Source organism: Macrotis lagotis, chromosome 5, assembly GCF_037893015.1.
Source record: "Macrotis lagotis isolate mMagLag1 chromosome 5, bilby.v1.9.chrom.fasta, whole genome shotgun sequence".
Lineage (NCBI taxonomy): Eukaryota > Metazoa > Chordata > Mammalia > Peramelemorphia > Peramelidae > Macrotis > Macrotis lagotis.
The window spans coordinates 262,793,658-262,812,588 of record NC_133662.1 but is presented as its reverse complement, the minus strand read 5'-3'; the positions used below and the strand labels follow the sequence as shown (position 1 = coordinate 262,812,588).

Here is an 18,931-nt window from a genome sequence, read left to right as displayed (position 1 = left end):
CTGGACTGCCCCTCCTTGACAGGAAGGTATTAGGATTTCAGGAGACATTAACAAGATAGTGTATGCTTTGGTTCCCATCTTCCAAGCCATAGAGCTGCTTTTCTTGGAGGCAACTCGACATTCCAAGATGATGGGGGCGGGGAAGAGGGCCCTCTGGGGTTGGACTTTGAAGGCATAAAATCAATCACCTAGGGAGTAGATTTGTTAAATGACAACCTAGCTGCACCCCCCAATGCCAGGTAATGGAGTATCACCCAACTCTGAGGCCTTTTACCCTTTCTTCACAGGAAAGTCCACATCATGATGACTTGATGTGTTCAGGTCATTTTTGGATAAACAGGAGGAGAGGAGAAGGGTTCTGAAAGAAACTCTGTCAACCCAAGTCCTCAGTCTTGAAATGAAGTGCTTTTTTTGGTAGACACAGTACACCCCTTTCCCTTCCCTTCCCTTCCTCATGTGCACATCCCCCAGAAAGCTTGCCTTGCCCCTTTATTGGGTTGGCAGAGGAATGGCCGAGAGTTTCTAACTAATGAAAGTTTCTCATAGCCTGTCTGGAATTCTTTTTTGGCACATTCTCAACACTGACTACTGAATTCAGAATTCATTTTCATTTTACTATAGCAAGATTCCTCCAATTCCAACAAAGCCCTTATTCCCAGGAAACTCAGAATTAAAAGGGACTTTAGAGATAACCTAGGCCAAGTCCATCATATCACACAGAACCAAGGCACCTCTTTCACTAGCTGGCCGTCTCAGGTGAAAGCTCCGCATTGTTATTCAGGGGAAAGATCTGCTTTCTGATGTTGAATTTTGAACCACGATGCATTGGTATCTTCTAAAAGGATTCTATTAATAAGCACAAAAATGCCCCTCATACACAGAAGGGTGAGAAAGAGATGATCATGGGTAGGAAAGAAGCATGCAGAGAAAACGGGCATGTTGTGGTGAGAGCAGAGTCTGGGAAATTCTTCTTTGAAAGATGGTTTGTCTCATTTCAGAAGTGATTATTGACTGGTTTTGTTACTGATGATGATACTTGGACCTCACTTAATGGAAATCAGGCACATCCATGAATACCGGCCTCTCAAAATACATTACAAAAGCAGACAATTTTGTTTCTTCAAAATTTTATTTCAATTTAAATTACAGGGCCAGCCAGATTTTCCAATATAAATGCATTTTCCTTGGGCAAAATGAAATGCTTTTATATGCAGTAGTTACAATTGTATACATCTCTACTTTTTTTTTTTAAGGGTAAAAGTCCCATGAAATTACCGCTTTTTAGTCTATGCAAGCCTTCCTAACACTTGAGAAAAAAACCACTTTCAGTACAAGTTTTCCATACTACGAACATGTCAAATGATCAGAACTCTAAAACACAACTTTTTCTTAACGCTCAATGTTTTCACATTCTGTTGTTTAAAAAAAAACCAAATAAAGAAAAAATACCACAGCAACTGCCTCCAGAACCCAATGGGATAGTCCCAAGCCCAGGCTCCATTTCACACACATCCCCCCTCCCCTTTTTCTGTTCTATGAACAGAAAGCTTTAGTGCGAGAACACACTGCCAAAGTGGAAGCTTTGATGTTCTGAGAAATATCTTGGCAAATAAACTGTTCCACTCAACAGTGATCAGGGTATCTGCACTAAAACCACATATCATACAGTGCCAGGCAACACAAACAGTAATACTTACAATACTTGTGGCCACTTGTGCCTTTCTAAAAAGAATGGAAATTTCCTTTTCCAGAAGTTAAATCACTTTCCCTATTTCCAATAGGAAATGTGAAATATTTTACACAGAGGAGTTTAAGATCACTTTAAAAAGACCAATTATAATATTGAGCATCATTTACATTAAATAGAACCAAATGGACTCCATTTGCTTAAGAGTCAGGCTCTTATCTGGCTTCCTTTCATGAAGGCTTTAAAAATGAACAGAAACATCAATCCAGAGTCCCATTCTACCAGCAGAGAAATAATTTAATTAGGAAGAGAGGCTAGCGAAGGATGGGTAATTCTATAAAGTCCTTAATTGGCTGCAGCCAGGCGGCATTTGAACTTTCAGAATCTGATCCAAAAGTTGTCGAGTTGTGATGCTGGCAACCTTGGCAACAGAATAGACACCATTCCTGCTCACTTTGCTCAGCTCCATTCCAATAGGAGTTGTTTTGTTGTGGTCACAGTAACAAAAGTGATGCAACATCAGTTCTTTGTAAATACTGATCATTTGCACTATTCTAGGGACAGGTAAGGAGGGTGGGGAGAGCAGGGGAAAGGGGGTGGGGAACCTTTCCTGTGGGATGTCTATGACTAAGAACTTGTCATGGTCTACAAGAAGCCAGGACTTCCATTCTTCAGTCCCACATCTACTGTACTGGACCACAGAGACACTAGGAAAGAAAAGGGGGTGCTCTGTGGAGGTCCCCACCCCCACCCAAAGAATCAGCAGGAATTGAGCATCATCTTTATCATTTATTTCTAGGTCTGGCCAATGTTCTCCAGGAAGAATACAGTTTCCTGGCTCCAGTTTCTCTCTGAGCCTACTCTAATGGATGGCACCCAGGTGGAGAAGGGAATCAAAGAATTTGGTTGTGATTCCCTTGAATGCTGCAGAAAGTACTGAGGAAAATTGTGAAATCAGCATTTCCATGGGATTGGAGAGATTCAATTACATAGGAGCATTCATTTTTGCAAAAACTCAATATTAGGTAATAGTTACAGACTAATACAATAACATTCTTCTGCTGTACAAATTAAATCATTTTAAAGAAATGAGTAGTCTAGTAGTTATATACAAAAGAAATCTGTAAGCACTGTTGAAATGAAATGTCACTGCTAGTTCTACTGTCTTAAAATACCTTCAAAAAAGTAAAATGAACAAAAACCCTTGAACATCTCCAAGTTGACAAGTCTCAAAAAAACCAAATCAAATGTCAAAAAAAATAAATTTTTTCTAGAAAGCACTGAAAAGCATATATATATACATTTTTCCTTAATGAACTTTCTCAGGCTTCATTCACACTTTGGAAAAACTGCTAAGTTGCAATATCTATCGCATGACAACTATCCCCCAGAGTGCACCTCGTGGATACGGTTCCTCTTTGATTACACAGTTAAAGCACTGAACATTTTGGTTTGGTTTGTGTCTTTTTTTTTTTAAATCAAGGCTTACAATTGGATCCCAAGGGTGCCAAGCGTGCTGGAATCTCCCCGCAAATAAGTGCAAATGTATCGGACTGGTTAGATTGGCAAGCATGCAACCTGGGGCTCAACTCCCTTTCCCGCCTTCTCTCCTAAAGCAGACTTAGGCTAACCTGAAGGATGACCGGTGGAAACCAGGCCTTCCCAGGAGCCCTCACCAAGCAGTGGCTTTGAATTCTGAAATGACAGAAAGATCAAGACAAGGTCCACACGGTGCTCTAATGTGCAAGAAAGCAGCAGCTATGTTTTTCAACTTGGACTAAAAAAAAAAAAGGAAAAAAGGAAAATGAAAAACCGTTCACTGAACAGCAGATTAGCAGTAATGTTCCTCATGAATCGATACGAGTGCCTGATGCTGAATATCTAACAGCAAATGCTGACTTGGGGGTTAATATTTTAGATGTTTGTTTATTGGAGATTAAGCTTCTTGCTGTGCTGGTCTCTTCAAATCCCTGATCTGTTTAACTAAATAGGTCTTCTCATCATTAAATTGTTCATCCTCGGTCCTGTCATTCTGAAACTTGCTGAGAAACTCAATCAGTTTCGTTTGGTTCTTCAGAAGGATGTCTAGGATTGGCTGCGTTTTGTTTGGGTTGGCTACAAACACCTGCAGGGAAGAAGAAGCACTGAGGTTAGTCCCCTGGAAGTTGCCCCTCACCCCCTGGAGTCTGCCCCACCCCCACCCCAGCCTGGCCCCCTAGCCCAGCATCACCACTGTCACAGAACCCTGGGGGAAAGCAGTTCACTAGGTGAGGTCAATAGACAAGTGTGAAAATGGAAGACCCAACTACTCCAAGCAACGTGAGCAACTTCTCAATCCAATGATTTTTCTATAAAAAGTCTGCATATCTATCTATCTATCTACCTGAAAAGGAAGCCCGGATTGGTGCGATGCGTGAATTATCTCTAAGGTCTGTCCCGGCTCTAAATGAAATTTTGTTTCCTTTCATAACGGTATAAAAGGTCCTGTTTCAAGACTATATTAGAAAGATTTCCCATTGGAATTATCAAAGCAAGCACTAGCTTTATTTAGCCCTAGAATTTGGTCATTTGGAACTGAATCCGGGGAGAGAATCCAATTGCACATCATCTCTCCTCTTCCTTCCCCTTCCCTTTCTAGGGGCGACCTTCTCTACGAAGGGCAGAGGAGAAGTCACAAACGGACACAGAGGCAGAGAAGGCAGGCTAGCACTGTCTCTCCTGTAGAAGGGGAGGCGGCGACTGTTTTTCAGTGTGGAGGCCCCTGAAGGATCAGGCACTGGTGATTACTCAGGAGGCAAGTGACTGGTAAATGTGAACTCTCTTTTCCTAATGGATGAAAATTCTTGGTCAAGAGGAATGAACAGAATACCACTCATTTTGTGATGAAAAAGCTACTCTCAAGAGGCAGGAGATTTGTGGAGGAGGAAAAAGTCAACTTTCTTCTAAGTGCAAACAATCACAGGCTTGGTCCTACCATACTTAGGCTCTCCAGCATCATAATTTTAATCGTGCCTAGACCACATTTTCATCACACACACCATACATCTGACCAACCGGTCAGGGAGGAGAGGCTGCTGTGGGTGGAGCCAAGGCCTGGCCTTACCTCTGATTCTCCGTTACTGAGAATGCCTGAGAGGCAGAAGGCCCAGTGACTGTCCCCTTCCCAAGACTGATGCAGAACAGGCCGGTGGTCCCAGCAGCCAGCCTCTAGAGCTGACTGGCCTCTGCCGACCTTATTTTCCAGGCCCACAGATGTTAACTGTTACCTGTTGTTTTTTTTTATCACAACCTCTGAGTATCAATCTTAAAAAGACTCACAGATTTCCCCAGGACCCAGGAATGGTTTCCATACTGTACCTTAAAGACGTGGAAGGCCTCAAACTGTATGTTGCGACTCTTGTCTCGCAGAAGGTTCATCATCAGTTTGAGGTTCTCAGGTTTACTGATATATTTTGTCATAATTGTGAAGTTGTGTCTGTCTAACAGAAGTTCCCCAAGAAGCTGAGGAGAGATGTTTAACCAAGAACTGTTATATTAGGGGCCATTTAATATCAGTTTTGAGAATACTTCATTGAATTGGATTTTTTGAAAATGCTGAGTTCCACCTAAATGAATCTCCTTGGAAACAGCCAGCCAGGCCTTTCAGGAGTCCACACTGGGTAATAAGTTTCATTACTTAACATGAAAATCTCTTCAAAACTGATCTCATGCTCTGCAGCCCCCTCTTCAGCGCACACATGTCATTTTCAGGATCCTCACCATGAACACAATCAGATTCTTCAAGTGGGAGGGGACCCCAGAGACCAGCCTCCTCCTCTCCAGAGGCCATCCCTCTTCCATATCCCTGAGGGCTGCTCAGTTCCTGCCTGATTACCTCAAAAAGCAGTTCACTATTCCTTCTGAATAGTGAATGGTGAGACAACTTTTCCTGACCTCTGCCTCCCTTCAACATCTTCTCCCTGATCTGAAACTAACTACATATAAACCCACTTCCTCTTCAACACACAGTCCTTCCAATCTCTGGAAATGTTTAAAGTCTGTTCCCCAAGTTTTAAGTCTTCCTCTGTCCTGCCCTCCGAAGCCCAAACACATCTCCTAACTCCCTGGGGTAGTGAGTGACCTGGACAACTCAGAGCAGAATATCCCTTTTTGGAGGTTTCTTCAGTAGTCCACCTCTAATACTGATAAACAACCCCTCTCCTACTTCACAGACAACCTTCAAGAGCCACTGTTGCTGCAGCGTATGGGCTCTGGCCAACCTGAAGACCAGTTGCCCCCGGAGTGGCAGATCCCAAGCCCTGTAGCAACCTTCTAAATCCTGCTGAATGGGATGGGCCGGATGGCCCCCTCCAAGCCATACGGAGGCAGGCACCAGAATGGGGTTCCGGGGGCTCTGTTACCTTTTTAAAAATTTCCATATTAGTCATGTTGTGAAAGAAGACACAGAGCCAAAAGGGTTTAAAAAAACACACAGAAAGTGAAAAATAGTCTGTTTCCATCTGCACTCAAGACTCCATCAGTCCCTTCTCCATAGAGAATCCTTAGAACAGTCTTGGAGCATTTGACACCACTAGGAATGCCCCCTGGAGCTATCTTACACTCAGGAGGGACCCCCCCCAATGTTTTCCTCAAATAAAACGCTAAGTAGATCCTTCCCTCTGTCATCATCTTGTGCACATGATTGATTTTTTTCCCTTTTTAAATCAAATGCAGGACTTCCAGCCAAGATGGCGGAGAGAAGACAGGCACAGCTAAATCAAATGCAAAATTTAATATTTTTTTACAGAACTTAATCTTGTCAGATAAAAATCAAGTTTTATTCTCTCTTTTGTCTTTTTTTAATTCATTTTGTCATTTTTTGTCATTTTTGTCATTTTTTAATTCATTTGAGGCAATGACCCAAGGTCACACAGCTAGGTAGGTAATTATTACATGTCTGAGGCCAAATTTGAACTCAGGCCCTCCTGACTCCAGGGCCAGTTTTCTATCCACTGCCCTTGTCTTTTGTCTTTTCAGTGCCTACTTCAGAAATGATTAACTGATTGAATTATAAGTCTTAGGGCTCCACATCAATTCTACTTTGGTGATTTTAGTTGCTTTAAGCAGGACAAAACCCCAAATAACCAAACTTGCTAGAATTATTTGTTTTTCAAATCCTGGACAAGGGTCTGAGGAACCCTGTATATGTAGAGAGACACTGTGATCTCTGTTTTGGCTGCTCAGAACTTTTCCATTTCCTAATTCTCCTTGACTCTTCATTGTGTCCTGGATTATGATGGCTGCCAACAGGCAATGTCTAAAAACTTGAGTGGTTGCCACAATTAAATTCAAATGATTTCATTTGCCTCCTGTCTAGGAGTTCTGAAAACTTTCCATGTCCCCAGATGCTTTACCTGAGTTTCATTCCCAACACAATAAGCAATGATCATTCATCACAATATGCAATGACCATTCATTCCCCTTCACCGGACCAGGCCGAAGTGTGCACCTCCAAGGATATGCGGTGACCCCCCCCAGCTGGCCGGTCCATAGAGCAGGAGGCCCTGGAGCCCCATGAATGTCTCCTTCACAGATTACAAGGCCTGAAGCTTCTGCTCTGTAAAAGACAGTTTCTAAGGTCTTTGTCCCCAACCATCACATTCTACCCTTGAAAGTTTCCTCTTCCCAAATTTCAACAGAGAAATAAAAATAAAATAAAGCCATACCTTGAGCGACTGTCTTTTTGTCACATAATTTTCTGAATGAAGTAACTTTTCATATTCACTGAAGAACTAAGAAGAGAAGAAAACAAACACCGATGGGTTTTCCCTTGAATATTAAGACATGAACTAATCCTAACCTCACATAAAAATAAGAACCAGCTACATACCACCCTATCTCTCCTCCCCCAAGGCTTCTCAAGCCCTTCCTGGGGTTCCCTTTTCTGGCTTCCCTCACTAGAAAAGGTCCCCTACTCCTTATACAATCACCCTGAAATCCAATCCTTCCACCAGGTCTTTTTATCAGTCACCCTGATTCCTTTCCACTCCGGGTGAGGTCTTCATGAGGCTTCGGGGTGGTTACTATAACCGCTTCCTAGATAGGATCAATTCTTGGTTCACCACCACTCCCAATCTATTTGATGTAAACTTCTAGAAATAGAGCTTTCATTATTTTTGCCCCTGTTTAAACCTCTATGATGACATAAATTCCAAACCTACTGTGTGGACCCCCTTGTGCCTCCCTCACTAGACTCCCAACTCTCCAGAGTCCTCAATGGCAGTGGGCAGGATTACAGACCCTTCCTGTCTCAGCCATGTGTCCTACTCTAGGCCTCCTAGGATACCCTTCCCACCAGCCACAGGGATGGATCTCTTCCCAGTCACTAGTTCCTCATTCCTCAACGGTTAGCACTTCATTACTTTTTACTCAATTTGTTCAAGTGATACTGAACCCCCAGATGCCAAAGAACAGTACTCTTCTCTAATCACTCATCCCCATCTACCTCACCCTGAGCCTTGTGGTGTCCCACTTCTGATCTCCTTTCACTGGACACCTGCTCTCATCTACACCTTTCCCTTTATCACTCCCTGAGAACCGGCTTCTGTTTCCCTAACTGCCCTTTCCACCATTAGTGACACTTTCTCTCCTACCCCCACCAACTCACTGGAAGACCACCTAGTTCACCACTGCCACTTCCAGATTCTCACTGTACCACCATCAGTCAACAACAATTTCCTTTTCTCAAGTTCACACAAATCAATTTTATCACTCAATGCAGATCCTGATAGTCAGGACATAATATCTACCCCAGGTCCTGCTCCATCACCTTCTTCAATGTCCATAGCCAATGTTCAATGCCAATAGCTCATAGCTAAGAGGAGAATTGTCAGTTTTGATTCTGCTACCACTCACAAATGTTCCTCTTCTATGACCATAAATGATGAAATTCCTTTATCTGGTCATTGTCTTTTGCCATTCTATCTCTCCTTCTGACCGCGGTCTTCACTCTTGCTAGGACCTCAGTCCCTTCTTCCTCCAGTTCTTCTCCAGGCCACACTCTACTCTTTTCCCAATTCTGACCCTTCAGTGAGCCTCTTCAACTCTCTTCTTTGTTCTCCCAGCCAGTCCTCCATCAATCACTAATGGCCTATTGGAAATTTGATCTAGATGTATCCAAGGCATCACAAATTCAACATATCCCAAACAGAGCTCATAATCCCTCCCCATAAATTCCTCTTCCAAACTTAACTATTTCTGCTGAATGCTCCACTATTCTTCTAATCCTCCAGGATTAGAACTTTAGAAATATCCTCAATTTCTCACTTTCCCTCAATCCTAAAGATCCAATCAATTGTCAGATCTCATCTTTTCTCTCTGTACAACTTCTCTCATATACAGTTCCTTCTTGTTACTCTCTCAGACCTCATCAGCAAGATTAACATCCTTCTATCTGACCTCCCTGCCTCAAATCTCTCAGAGTTTAAAAGTTTTCCTCAAGTGCAGTCAGCACCCTATCACCTCCAAGATCAATTAGAAAGTCCGTTGCTTGGCCTGGATCCTTTTTATCTGTACCATTTTCTTACACTTCACTCCCCATCTAGTCATATTGGTCCACCTGCTGCCCCTCACACACAATGCTCCATTTCCAGTCTCCATGACTTTGCCCAGCCACCCCTGGAATGCTCTTAATGCTCACTTTTGCTTCCTTCATTTTCCCTGATTGCCTTCAAGACTTTAGAGCCCTTTCCTGGAGGCCTTTCCTAGTCCTCTACCCAGGTAGAGCCTTCCCCTCCGAGGTGACTTTATCTTGTTAATGGATTGTCTAAGCACTGAGTGATATACATGGGGTTTCTCCCATTAGCAATGAGCTCCTGAGGGCAGGGACATTAGAGGGTTTTCTACCTTTCTCTGATTCTGGCACACAGTTGGCACCTACTTGTTTCACTAACTTCTCTAAGGTCTAGAAAACCCAATCCCGTGCTCCCTCATCGACTTTCTTTTCCATTGTTCCCCATAAAATTCAAATGAGTCCCTTGTCTCAATGTTCATCATACCAGCTTTTATCCCTCCTGCACCTTCACTCAAGAGACAGGGCCCTAGTCAAATCTAGCTCTCCTCAAACAGCCAGGAATCAGGACTTGTCCAAACACTGAATGACCTGGATCCCGATTCTAAGTCTGGATCAGCAACTTTTGACTTTGGTTAGGAGTTTTAAATCTTACATTACAATAAAATAATCAATAATAAAAATAATCACTTTAAGATTTAAAACTCCTAATCCAAAGAGAACGCTTTTAAGTATATACAAAAGTTGGGCAAGCCCCCCCTCTGCTGGAAGCACTTACTCATTACACTAAGGCAACCAATCCTGATCCTTAGGATGAGGAGAGAATCAGAGTGCACCTCCCAGCTGGAAGCCACCGGGACACTTCTTTAAGAGACAAAGAAACTGAGACCTTGAGCTGAAGGGACACTGGCCTCAAGTTGGAGGCAGCATTTAAGCTGCATTTTATAAAGAAAAGGGACATCCTTTGGGAAACTTTTCTTCAAAAACTAAGGATTTTTTCATCTCTGCAGCTCTGCATGAACAGTGGTGCTGGGTGCCTCAGAGAAGGTGGGACCCAGGGCTCCAGTGGCCATAGAGCACATTCCCGCCTGGGGAATGTCTAAATGAAGCGAGCAGAGGGGAGAACTAGGACCACAGAAAGTCAGACAAGTTGGAAGCAATAGGAAATCCAGCAAGGACTAGAGAAGATGAATGAGGAGATGACCCAGCGCTCCAATAGATTGGACAAAAGGCCCACTGGCCATCATCCCTTGCTCAAAGATATGCTAATTAACAAACAAAAAGAAGGGGGATCTTCCCCTAATTATCTCCCTTTTAGGTAGATCTATTTTAGTAGAGACTAAAGTAGTATTTTAGCAGAGACTAAAATGATTTCTAGGCATAGTTTCTCTCCCCCCCCCCCATATAGACATCAGAAGAGCTTCCCATCACCTGGGCCTAGGTTTCATCTAAGAAAGGAAGGGTTTTACAGAGATGAATAAAACAATCCCAAATCTTAAGCATTTTTAAATTCTATGATTCTATGCAGCATCTAATTTAATATTTAAAAACACAACCCTTCATTTCTAACAGCTAGAAGAAATTAAGACTTAGAACCCAGATTTGATAATCTTATAGAGACTCACTCTATCATAATGCTGTTCCAAAAATTCGGCACTCAGCAACTTGTGTCTTGTAAGTAAATCCTAGAAAAGAAATTAGATTCTCATAGCTTTTTTCAGATAGTTAAGGATTCTAAAGTTCTAGTCCATTCTTCAACCAATGAAGAATTCTGATATGTTAAAAAGGCCTCAGGAAGAATTTTACCAAAAGTACAATGGTTTCACACAAGGATCAGCAATTTGAAAGAAGTTACAAAGCAGCAATGATAGCACCCCCCCCCCCCCCAAAGCTGACATAATGTTGGTTTCTGATCTCACAAAGATCACAATGAAACATTAAAGTGAACATGTTGCAAAAAGGGGAAATGGTCAAAGTAAGGGGTGGGGAAAGGGGCAAGAGGAAGAGTAAGAATAGCAAATACAGTAAATTTAAGACATTGGCAAGACTAGAAACAAAGTCCAGTATTAAGATATAAAGAATACAAAAACATTCACTTTATGCCTGTGAGTTAAGAGTAATACAAACCCATAAGCCACCCCCACCCCAGTTTAGCTAATGACACAAGTCACCAAAACCAATCAAAATTAGGTAAATCTTAAGTCATCTGTAGCCAGGGAAGTGATTTTGGTTACAGGGTATCTATGGGAAGGATGTAACAAAAGGAACTGAAGAGAAAAAAAGGAAGGAACTTCTAGGAAGAGAGAAACATAATCAAAGAAAGCAAAGGAATGGATGGGGCTGCAAGGCAGCCACCAGCTAGAACAGACAACAGTGGTGTTAATGTAAGTTTGGTAAAAACTTGGGTTCCCCCCCCATTTAATTCCAATTGCATGTATCACACTGAAATTTACATTTTATTTCAGAAGCAGAATCTCTTTTTTTTTAAAAACTTCACTAATATTACACTGAAAGAAATATGAGCTGGCAAGGTAACACCGACAAAAGTCAGAAGAGGAGAATGAAGGATTTCCTCATCTGAGCTTCAACCATATGTTACAAATTCTCCTTTATGAGAGCTCAGATTGCTCCTTGGGACCCAATGGGACTGGTATCTTCTTACATTCAGTCTTGTGCAGAAGATAAAGAGAACTAGTTTCAATTAATAAATCTCTTCACCTGAAAATGGAGAGTTTAGCCCAATGAAAATTACAGCAAACCTGAATTTTTAGGCACTACCATGGTTTACACTGAACCCCTTCTTTTAAACTTTGTCCCTTTAACTATCCAAAGCTGCCTTTGGATACATCTATTTAAGAGATCTCAATACAAAACTTTTCCAAATCTACTCTCTTCGGTCTAAGTCATGGATATAAAAGTCAATGTTACAAGTTTTGGAAGTGGGGAAGGACAAAGGAAATGAACTATGGGTCTTCAGGCTCTTTTTTGGGGTGAGAGTGGTAAAGCAAGGAGCATATTTTATTTACATATAATTGGGAAAAATAAAATACAACTAAAATTTTTTTTCCAAAAGTAAAGTTCGTTTTTCTCTGAACCACATGCTTCGAGACTTTGCATTCCTTTGAAGTGACAGATGACTTTTATCTGATATGCTCATTTCCCCCCCAGTTCTTCAAAGACTACTAGTTCATACAAGAAACATAATAATTAATCGATTTTAACTAAAGTAAAATAAGACTAAACATTAACTGTAAAGAATTTTGTTCATCATATACATTATGTATAAAAAAATACAAGTTCTGAATTTCAACTATAAATCTTGTGAGACTCAGACATACAACCTGAATTAATTTTTGTCTAAGAATAAAGATTAAATAAAATAAATGAAAGAATGAAGCAACTACTTTTAAAATCTCCAGCCAGGCCATGCCTTCTATAGTTTTCACTGGCTCTGCCATCCCTACCTCCAATCCTCCTAAAGAGGCAGTTATGTACAGGACACCCCACAGGAAAGCAAAGGCAAATGGGCCTCAGCAAGGACATCAGGTGAATCCTTGCCAAACTCCCATCCTTATGTGTGCCCCCACAATGAGTTCTCTCACTTACACATTACCTTGAATGTGGCAAATGCATCTGAAGCTATGTCAAATGTTGACATTTCAACATATCTGAAGAAATCATAAAACTGCTCTGACCACAAAATGATTTTGGCAAGAGGTTCATGTCTGATGCACTCTCTCAGCATTATTCCACAATTAAGAGCAATTTCTGGAGATTCGTACCTGTAAAAAGAACATAAAGAAAAATATTCTTTAAAAATCCCAGCACTGTTGTCCTACAGCCACATGATGGGCAGATGGCCTTTTTGAGACTTCCTAGCTCAACACTGCTATTAACTTCATAGGTAGAGAGAGATTGGGCCTCTGTTGTACCTCACCCATCTATTCCAGCACTATCATTTATTATTATAGATGAAGAAACTGAGACCTGGAGAATTAAATGACTTATCTGAGCACACAAAGTTAGTAACTAATCTAAAGTAATTTATACCTTTATAAATTGGAACACCTAACCAGGTAATTTTTACTGTTGTTAATTTCTTAAAACAAACTAACAGAAACACACAGTTAACATCACTGTGATGGGTAGAAGTAGTTCAGTCATATCTGACTCTGTGACTCTGTTTGGGATTTTCTGGCAAAGATCCTAGAGTGGTTTGTTGCCATTTCCTTCTTCAGTTCCATTTTACAGATGTGGAAACTGAGGTAATAAATAGTGATTTGCCCAGGGTCACACAATTAGTGTCTGAGACTTGGATCAAGGAGATGAGTCAGCCCAACACTCTAGCTACCATGGTGCCACCTAACTGCCTGTGAGAGTGTGTATGGTTCATGAAAACAGAAACATTTCTTATTAAATCATCAGAGAGCCTGCAATTTGGTTAGTTTTATATCATGACTTTCTGGATAGATCCCAAACTGAATTCAACAACTCTTTTAAAAGTGCTGAGAAAACAAAAATCAAGTTTGCTGATAGGTCTCCTTGTATCTAGTCCATCCCTCACACAAATTGGCAAATTAATATTCCTGAAACACAGGTTTGATCATGGCAATGCTTGCTTAAAAATCTTCAATGGTTTTCTTTTGCTTCTTAGGATGAAATAGGAATTTCCTGGCATTTCCACAAGCCTCGATACAAGGTGACTCCCACCTACTTTTCCAGATGTATTCCTTCTTCTTTCTCCTCTCATCTATTCAACATTCCAACCAAACTGGCTTAACTGGCTTGGTTCCCCAAACCCCACATATGTTAAGTTTCTTCTGTCTTGTCATGAAGGCTCAAATCGTCCTTCACTTCCTATACCCCTCAGTTCTCTCTCCTTTCCAAAGTACCCTACAGTCTGTGACTGCAGATGTAACACAAACACCCCCCACACACACACACCAAGTTGTCTTGCTGGGTTTGACTCCCCATGACTGCCCTTCACCTCTAGGCTCTGAACAAACTGGTTCCGCTCTGACCCACCACTGCCAGCACCCACCCTGCCATGAAGTTGTGCTGTCTGTATTATACATTGGCTCCTATGTGACCATAGCACAGCCTCCTCCAAGATGAATAGAAGCTCCTTGAGGACAGGAATGGTCTCACTTTTTCATCTAGTGGCTAGCATAGTGTCAAAGGAATGAACAGTGTATGGACTCCTACCCAGGTAAACACCCAGTATTCTTTCCTCACAGTCATCATCACATCCACTCCATTCTCCACCTCAAAGTCCATTCTGACGTGAAGAGACAGTTCTCCACTAAGCCCAACATCTGGCTGCTGGCCCTTCTGATCAACCTTCCTGGACAGTCAACACCGGTAGGTACAGGAATCAAGAGACCTCCACCCAGCCTCTGCCATGATCTCCAGGCCTGTGATCATCGCCTACTGCCTTTTCCTCTCTCCCACAGTGGACAAACTAACCTTTAATTTTTCCTTTTCACAGGCTCCCCAAGAATTAAGAAAGCTGTCACTTTTCCATTACCCTTTCAAGAATTGGCTACAAGTGGGGTGGCTAGGTGACACAGTGGATAGAGCACCAGCCCTGGAGTCAAGAGTACCTGGGTTCAAAACTGGCCTCAGACACTTAATAATTACCTAGCTGTGTGGTCTTGGGCAAGCCACTTAACCCCACTGCTTTACAAAGAAAAAAAAAAAAGAACTGGCTACAAAAAGATATTTCTATTTCCTCACAATTTCCTCTTAAAAATTTCCACCTCCTCACTTGCTATTCACATGACACAAGTCTCACCTGGATCCTTCTAGTCTTATTTCTTTATAACTTGAATCCTCTTTGACATTTCAAGATACCCCCCCCCCCCATTCAACTCCCTAGTTTAATTCTGACATGACTAGCCAAGTTCTCCTTTTCCTCTCTCTTTCTTTTTCAGAGGAAATCAGGGTTAAGTGACTTACTCTGGGTCACACGGCTAGTAAGTATCTGAGGCCAAATTTGAACTCAGTTCCTCCCTGACTCCAGACCTGTATCACCTAGCTTATACCAACTATATATTTCATTCAATTTTTATTTTTGTATGTCAACTCCTCACCAGGAATGGACTGAATGAACAAGAGCTAGGAGAAAAGAAAAACTTATGTGTGTGTGTCCACTAAAGCTAATTACTAGAGTTAAGGTAGAGATACACAGACATTTACAGGTGGCAACCTCCAAGAAGGAATCAAGTGATTGAGAAGCATTTCTTAAAGGTATGTTATGAGACAGGATCCACACTCAATCCTAGGAATACAAAGGTAAAATTCAAATGGAGAATAAATGCATGGGCAATGAGAACCCGTGATAAAGTCCATGCCCTTCCTTTCCTATACAAAACAGGCCTGGGTTACACCTGAAACTAATTAGAAATCCTTCTAGAGGGAAATAAGCGAGACCTCAGAACTCACACAAACTTAGTGGGATGGGCCACACAACTGGACCATGGCTCTGAAAAAGTCAGCTTCACTCAAAAGGAAGAGAATAGGCCAAAAGGGGATGGGGGTGGGGGGGTGTGTGTGTAAGGAAATGGAGGTACCCACAGGGAGAGGCTGGTAGAGATCCCTGGGGTACAGAGAGACTGGGCAGATGGAGAAGCAACAGGATTCCTGGCACACACCAGTTCATGTGGACAGGTCTGACAAAATGTTTAGGGCAGAGATCGCAAGCCTGGCCCAGAAGCAGGAAAGAACAGCAACAAGGAACTTCAATTCTCCAGACTCAAGTGCTTTAGGTCAAAAGCAGAGCCACTAAATCCTTTACAGACTTGCTTTAAAGATCATTTCATCCTTCAAAAGGTGGCACAACCAATTAGGGGCACTGTTTTTCTAGAGATGATCCTGGCTGGCTGGAAACCCTGGAGAGCTGGGAAGTAAGGGGAGGGGAAGGGAAAGGTGGAAGACCCAAGCCCAACAGATCAGGGAAGGTCTGCTAGAGCAGGGGAGGTCTGAGTGGAGGAAGGAAGGCAACTCAAAACCTGGAGAGGGCAGAAGGAACATGGGGAGGAGGAGGAAGGCCAATGGGGCTGGAGGGAAGGTCAGCATGGAGGAGTCCTAGCTCCTGAAGAGACTGGAGAGACCACAAGGGTAGGGACCTGAAGATGAAGACTTGAGAATGACCTGGTACTTTAAGACTCCTATCAGGAAGGTGAAGTCTCCAAGGGAGTTGATATGGGGAAGATGGCTTAAAAGGGAGACAAGCAGCCAGGAAGGGCGACTCATGTGATCTCAGTGTATCCTCACCACAACCTTGCAAGGGTTGAAGACAGCAAGGACAGAAGCTAGTGAATCGACCAGGGTCACTTAGTCAAGAAGTGCCAGGAAGGTAGGAAAAATGAGAGGCTGCAAGAGAAGGAAGGTGGAGCTACTCAATTCTCATTCTGCTTCTGTTTAGGATTGAAAAAGATGGTGAAAAAAGGCTACTAGAAAGGAAGTTGATAACCAAGATAAGGGGAAAAGAGATCACTGAGCTGCCCTTGAAGAGTCCAAATCAGCCAGTTCAGATGAGCCACATCCCTGCCTGGTTTCTAAAAAACTGACAGATGGGGATTGCTAAACTACTGCCAGACAGTGAGACTATGGGGTGGCAATGTAAGCCTGGAGAAAAGCATGGAGTCCTCCAAAAAGCAACCAAGGACTTGAACTGTAATTCTTGATAAATTACTAAAACATGATTAAAGAACTGGTCATTATACATCTGTAAAAGAAAGCAAAGGAATAAGGAATGAATATAGATTTTCAATAGAAATGGAAGGATAGAGAGATGAATTGGGGAACTGTATAGAATGTACCCTTTTTCAGTTGTGTATGACTCTTCATGACCCCTTTGGGGATTTTCTTGGCAAAGATACTGAAGTGATTTGATCATTTCCTTCTCCAGCTCATTTTATAGATGAGGAAACTGAGGCAAACACAGGGGAAGTAACTTATCCAGGTTTCACACAGCTAGGAAGTACCTGAGGGGAGAATCATACCCACATCTTTGGACCTCCAGCCAGTGCTCTAATGACACTACATCATACTGCCTCCCCGGGACCACCTTGTCTTCCCTACCAGCCTTCATTCTGTGCTTCTATCTAGAATCCCTTCTTTCCCTGCCTTCTTCACCTTCTGAATTTCTGCTCATTACACAATGCTTTACTTTGTGAGTCTGCAATACAGTGTTGTTCTTGTTGTTCAGTTATTTTTCATTCATATCTGACTCTTCAAGGTCCCATCTGGAGTTTTCTTGGCAGAGATCTGGAGTGGCTGGCCATTTCCTGCTCCATCTCATTTTACAGGTGAGGAAACTGAGGTAAACAAGGTGAAGTGACTTGCCCGGGGTCCCAGAACTAATGCATGTCTTGACTCCAGGTTCAGTGCTCCCAAAGAATGTATGGAGGTTTTACTTCAACATTTGACACAGTCCCTCAAGATACATGTGTGCAAATGACAGAAAGATGATCCAGCAGAATTAAATGGATTCATAACTGCCTGACTGATCCCAACAACTGTCATTAATGGTTTGAGACTCGGGGGGAAGGCATTGAGTGGAGGCCTCAGGGATCTCTGCCTGACCCTGACCTGTAGGCCATTTTTTCAAATCAGTGACAGGTATAAGACCTGGATCCACTTCTATCCAATTCCTAGTTGACACAGAGTTGGGTGAAATAAAGAGACCAGATGATCTGACTAGAATGTGTGGCTAAATATCATAAAATAAAATTAAATAGCAATAAATGTAAAATCTTACACCAGAATTCAAAAAAGCCAACTTCACAAGTATAAGACGGGAGTGGAGTGTTTAGAAAGCAGTTAGCTAAGAAAAGAGTTGAGAGCTTTATCCATCACCAACTTCACCAACTTGATGAGAGGCCTCAGAATGAGCTAGCAGACCAAAAAGACTTGATGTGAGTGACATGAGGGTCTGACTCATAGACTGTACACAGACTGTACTGAGTTCCAATCTAGAAAAAAACAAAATGCCCTGAGATCATGCCATACAAGGATCAGTTGAAGGAAGTGGGAAAATGTCTGAAATCTCACATCTCTCTTTTTTGGAGGGAGGGGGAAGATTTTTAATTTTGCTATTGGCTCTGATGCTTTCACAGTTTATTTTCTTTTCAATTTAAATATTTTCACATATTTGTTTTTTGAACTACATACAACAGTAGTTTTCACTAAAGGCTATGAATTTTACATTTTTCTCCCTCCTTCCCTGCCCTCCCCCTTCCCCTGACAGAAAGTAATCTAATATAGGCTCTACATGTGTAACTATACTAAACATAGATTCATATTAACCATGTAGCAAAAGAAGAATCAAATCCAAAGAGAAGGAAAAACCATTAGAGAGAAAAAAAACATAAGACATAAGGCAACTTTTAAAAATTGAAGATAGTAAGCTTTGGTCTGCATTTAAACTCTCTAGTTTCATCTCTGGATCCATCACATGGCTTTTAGAATTATCTTTAATCATAATTGATCATCACCCAATGTTGCTATTAATGTGTTTAAGGCTCTTCTGGTTCTGCTCATTTCATTCAGCATCAGCTCACACCAGTCTTTCCAGGCTATTCTGTAGTTCTATTCCTCATGATTTCTTATAGAACAATAGTGTTCCATCACATACATAAAGCACCATTTGTTCAGCCATTCCCCAATTGATGGGCATCTCCTCAATTTCC

General features: G+C 42.0%; 1 protein-coding gene across 2 annotated transcripts in view; it reads right to left on the bottom strand.

Annotated features, from left to right (window-relative positions):
- Positions 1–726: 726 nt before the first annotated feature.
- Positions 727–18,931, bottom strand: part of CAB39 (calcium binding protein 39) — a 103,820-nt gene continuing 85,615 nt past the window's right edge. For both annotated transcript variants that reach the window (XM_074189680.1, XM_074189681.1), the window contains exons 5-9: positions 12,850–13,018; positions 10,862–10,921; positions 7,393–7,458; positions 5,045–5,188; positions 727–3,812 (exon numbers count right to left, since the gene is read on the bottom strand). In XM_074189680.1, coding sequence (XP_074045781.1) covers positions 3,624–3,812; positions 5,045–5,188; positions 7,393–7,458; positions 10,862–10,921; positions 12,850–13,018 — 628 coding nt within the window. In that variant the 3' untranslated portion in view covers positions 727–3,623. The remainder of the gene's footprint in view (positions 3,813–5,044; positions 5,189–7,392; positions 7,459–10,861; positions 10,922–12,849; positions 13,019–18,931) is intronic.